Genomic DNA, 4,906 nt, shown 5'->3' on the forward strand with positions numbered 1-4,906 from the left:
CTAGGGTTTATGAAACTTACATTTATTTATGTTAATATAAGTGTGAGGCTATGTTTTGGTTATGGATTGTTTAAATGGATGTGTTGATTGGTGTATGTGTGCATATGGAGGATGATTATGCCAATTAAGAGAATTATAGTTGGACGATGTTTTGGTACTTTTTGGTTCTGTTAAAAGGGAGGGTTTTATGTCCTTTTATACTTAGAATGATATGGCAAATGATATGAATGTGCCAATGAAGGTGACATGGTTAAAATGAATAGAATTCAGATTTGGCTTTTTAAGACTTATACTATACATGCTTCACTGAATCAGTCATAACTGAGGTTATAGAAGTCTGATTGAGTTGATTCTTGAAGTATTAAAAAGTTTAGAAATATACCTAAAATGTTTATGTTTTAGCCAAAAATCAATTCGAATTAGAAGATAAGGGAACAATTTCTTGAAAAGTGACGAACTATATGGCATCCACCTTCTTAATGGAAATTCCCATTTGTTTTTAATTCTAATAAACCCCTGAATAATCTTACTATTGAAATTCCTTGTATTGTATGAGAAATTGAATGAATTAAGTTAAGAAGTTTAGTAGGAGAATATAGTATGATTGAGCATGGGGGATGTTATTTCATATGGTTGCATTCATAATGGTAATGCATATAGTTTATTTAGTTGTCTTAAGAAAAAATTTATGAAATGTTAAAGAATGAATTCCATGAGTCTCTTAAAGTATAAACCAAGATCAGAGGAATAGAATTCTTATGGAAACCATGAGTCATGTGAGGTGACAACCAAGAACAAGGTAATGGTTCAAATGAATCCAATCGGATAACAAAGACTCATGAGTCCAAATAATCTTTGTCAATTAAATGAGTTAGCTGAGTTGCATTTGGAGGCTGGGAAACAAGTTCCATGGAACCATACCTACATGCTTGGGTAATCTCACTACACTAAGAAAATTGTCTTTAGGTTCAAACAGGTTAACGTCTTTTATTCCATCAACTTTGTGGAACCTTAAGGATATCTTGTATGTTGATTTGTCATCAAACTATCTGAATGGATCTCTTCCATCAAACATTGGAAATCTTAAGGTTGCGATATATATAGATCTGTCAAGGAATCTTTTTTCTGGAAATATTCCAGTTGTTATTGGAAGCCTATAAAATCTACAACATCTTTCTTTGGGATACAATAGATTAAAAGGCACAATTCCTGAAACGTTTGATCACTTGACAAGCTTAGAATCCTTGGATTTGTGTAGTAACAAACTCTCAGGAGTTATTCCAAAGTCTTTGAGAACCTCTTGTACCTCAAATATCTAAACTTGTCTTTCAACCAATTGAGAGGTGAAATTCCTACAAGAGGGTGTTTTGAAAATCTTTCAAGTGACTCATTTATGTGGAATCTTGCATTATGTGGTTTTGATCCCCAGCTAAAAGTTCCACCATGCAAAAGTAGTGCTCATCGAAGATCGAAAGTTCTCTTATTGATTATCTTGTCACTAAGCACTACAGTCACATTAGTTGTGCTAGTTCTTTTATTTGTGTTGCTGAAATGTCGCAAAAAGGACAGAAAGCTACGTAGTATTCTCGATATATCGCCACAAGAAACATGGAGAAGAATTTCTTACCAAGAACTTGTTAGAGCAACATGTAGATTCAATGAGCACAACTTACTTGGCAAGGGGCATTTTGGTTCAATTTACAAAGGAAGACTTGGTGATGACATGGAGCTTGCAGTAAAAGTATTCTACCAGCAATTTGAAGAAGCTTTTACTAGTTTTGAGTTGAATGTGAAGTAATGAGTAGTATTCATCATCGAAATCTTGTCAAAATCATCACTTGTTGTTCTAGCGATGATTTTAAAACATTGGTATTGGAGTATATGCACAGTGGGAGCCTGGAGAAATTTTTGTATGCTAATGACAATGTTTTGGATATTTCACAGAGGTTGACCATAATGATCGATGTTGCATTAGCTTTAGAATATCTCCATTTTAGTTATTCAACCCTAATCATTCATTGTGACTTAAAACCTAGCAATGTCTCGCTAGACAAAAATATGGTTGCACATTTGGGTGATTTTGGTAGAAAAGTATATGATGCAAACACAAACCCTTGCTACCATTTGTTATATGGCTCTAGGTAATGAGTTATTTCATATACAACAATTCTGTTCTTTGTATGTATAGTTTGTTATTGATTTTTCATTTTCTTAGCAAAAGGATACTATAATTTGTCTAACAATATATGAAAGTGCCATCATGATGATAAACAGCTTATGAGAGAGAAGGAAAAGTATCAAGAAAAGGAGATGTATACAGATATGGTATTATTTTAATGGAAACATTTACAAGGAAGAAGCCAAAGGATAAAATATTTACTGAAGAAATGAGCTTAAAGAGTTGGGTTGGTGAATCATTATGTACTACAGTGATGAGAGTTGTGGACACCAATTTGCTAAAAAGGGATGATGAATATTTCTCTATCAAAGAGGAATGTGTAGGTTGTATCTTGAGTTTGGCTATGGAGTGTACAAGAGAATCACCTGTGAAAAGGATTAACATAAAGGAAGTAGTAACAAGACTTTTGAAAGTTAGAGTCAAAATTTTAAAATTTAGGGTCAAAGAGGTACATGGCTATCAAATTCAGGTTAGTTTTCTTCACTACTTTTCATTGACCAGTCGTATCCTTTAACCTTAGTTCTAAACTTGTTACATATTTGCAGAGAGAAATGGATTAGCATTAATTTGCCAGGCAAACGCCATGAATTGAACAACCTCAGTTTCAGTGAAGTTATTTGCGAAGATGAAGCAACGTTCTTGTTCTGAGACTTTATTTGATGACAAGGTTCATATTTCATGGTCAACTTTGCTCAAGAAGTACTTGTTGTAATTATTATTATTATTTTCAATTCGATTGAGCTTAGTGTACTACAGACAAAGTATTAAAGGGGTATTTGGTTAGGGGGTATTTGACATTACTGGGGGTAAGTGATCTTATATTACTTGATCATCATGTTTGGTTGTCAAATAATATAAAATACCGGTAATCTTTAAATACCAATAGTGGTTACTATTGATAATATTGGAAGTAATCTGATTATCTCCATTTTCTTAGATATTTTAAGATTACAAAGGTTATCTTTTTTTGTTACAATTTTATCCCTTATTAATAAAAGTTTTTGACAATAATGCCCATGTTTTAAAAGAAATTTACATTAATATCCTATTTCAATGTTACTCTTGTATAATTAAAATTTTAGACAATAATGCCCTTATATTTAAAAAAATTTATAGACCACCACTGCCACCCAGCCACCACCGCCGACAGTTGGCCAACCACCACGAACCACCGCCAGAAAGTCGTCGGAGTCCATAAAAAAGAACGAGATTCGGTGGGAGGCTTCGATATGGCCGTTAACAACCAAATCCATTGATCTGGTCGAAAATGGCCAGAATAGATCTGGCCATTTTCGGCCAGATCTGGCTTGATATAGCCGTTTTCGGCCATCAATATGGCCAGAAACAGCCATCTCGGAGCCTCTTGGTCACGGTGAGCTGCTCAAGGGAACTTTCGGAGACTTTCGGCGGTGGTTTGTGGTGGCAGCAGGCGGCGGCAGGAGGTAGGGGTGATTTTGTCATAAATTAAAGTTCTATATAAGCGGGGTGTTTTAGCTAAATCTGAAATATTATGGGTTAAAAGAAATTGTTCAAAAATTAATAATAAAAATAATATTATATTAATATTTAAAAACGGGACAATTTAGTAATTTAAATAACATATCCACCAATTTATTCCCCATAACCAAACATATTAATATAACATACCCACTAACTAACCAAACATATTTTTTTAAAGATTCCCAGTAATCTTTAAAGTAATATATCTTTCCAGTAATCCAACATTCTCAGTAATCTAACATTCCCCGAACCAAACGCTAGTAGAATTTTTGTATTTTTAATAAAGATGAATTATATTCCCTCTTTTTTTTTTTTTGGTGCGCGCGCTAGCATGTATGCTTAAATCCAACACTTAGTACAATTTGATAATAAAAATTACTCAACATTTTCAATATCATTCCTTTTACAGTATGATTATTGTTCATTCATTTTTATTTTAATGCTACTAAGTAAAGAGGTTATACCTTGATTTGTTATCCAGGAAAACAAATGAGTACTACTCAAACACTGGAGAGATAAAGAGATTATTCAAAGTTTAGATAAAATACGAGCAAGTAGTCTTCCATCAATCCAAAATTAGGGCCTGGTTGGGATGACTAGTCACTGCTCAAGACTATTTGTTCACCTAGTAGCCATGTAGATATAATATAAACAAATCAGAACCACTCAAACACTGAAGATCTAAGAGATTATTCTACTCAAAGAAACTTCAAATTAAATACAAGTCAAAAGTCTTGACTATTGACTCTAGTTTTGTCACTGCTAAGACTGTTTGTGCATCTTGTTGTTTAATCATCTTGGCATAAACAAGAATTACTGTTAAGTTTCATAGTGCTGGGGAATGAAAATATCGATTAGCTTATAAGCTTTCGGTCCCCTCAACTTAATAAACAAAAAGAACCGTTGCCAAAAAGAAATCTCTCTTTTTCTTACTAGCACAATTTTTACAGGTGAATGGGATGTAATTTATGGTATCAAATTTTTTACAGTATATAAAATGTATCATGAGGCAAGCTTTCTTGCTGTGGTAAAGTTGGTCTTTGGAAATAATCATCTCGTTGTTTATTTAGAAGTATCACTCTTGTGCCCACACTAAAACCACGCAACATTCTAATCTCATGGAGATAAATCTTTCTCTTCGCATTTTCTTAGCTTTCTTAATTCATTTTTGACAAAGTGGGTCATATTTTATGGTCAAGCTTTGATCAAGAATGAATTACTTGTAAT

The 4,906-nt window shown here is 33.3% G+C and overlaps 1 protein-coding gene across 1 annotated transcript; it reads left to right on the forward strand.

Moving 5' to 3' along the window:
- The first annotated feature begins 1,393 nt into the window (after positions 1 to 1,393).
- On the forward strand, positions 1,394 to 1,798 carry LOC116114064 (L-type lectin-domain containing receptor kinase V.7-like). The gene has a single exon (XM_031400218.1). It carries the CDS (start codon positions 1,394 to 1,396, stop codon positions 1,796 to 1,798), a length of 405 nt encoding a protein of 134 aa, XP_031256078.1.
- Positions 1,799 to 4,906: the final 3,108 nt, after the last annotated feature.

The sequence above is a fragment of the Pistacia vera genome, unplaced genomic scaffold (assembly GCF_008641045.1).
Source record: "Pistacia vera cultivar Batoury unplaced genomic scaffold, PisVer_v2 Contig7, whole genome shotgun sequence".
In the NCBI taxonomy this organism is placed as follows: Eukaryota; Viridiplantae; Streptophyta; class Magnoliopsida; order Sapindales; family Anacardiaceae; genus Pistacia; species Pistacia vera.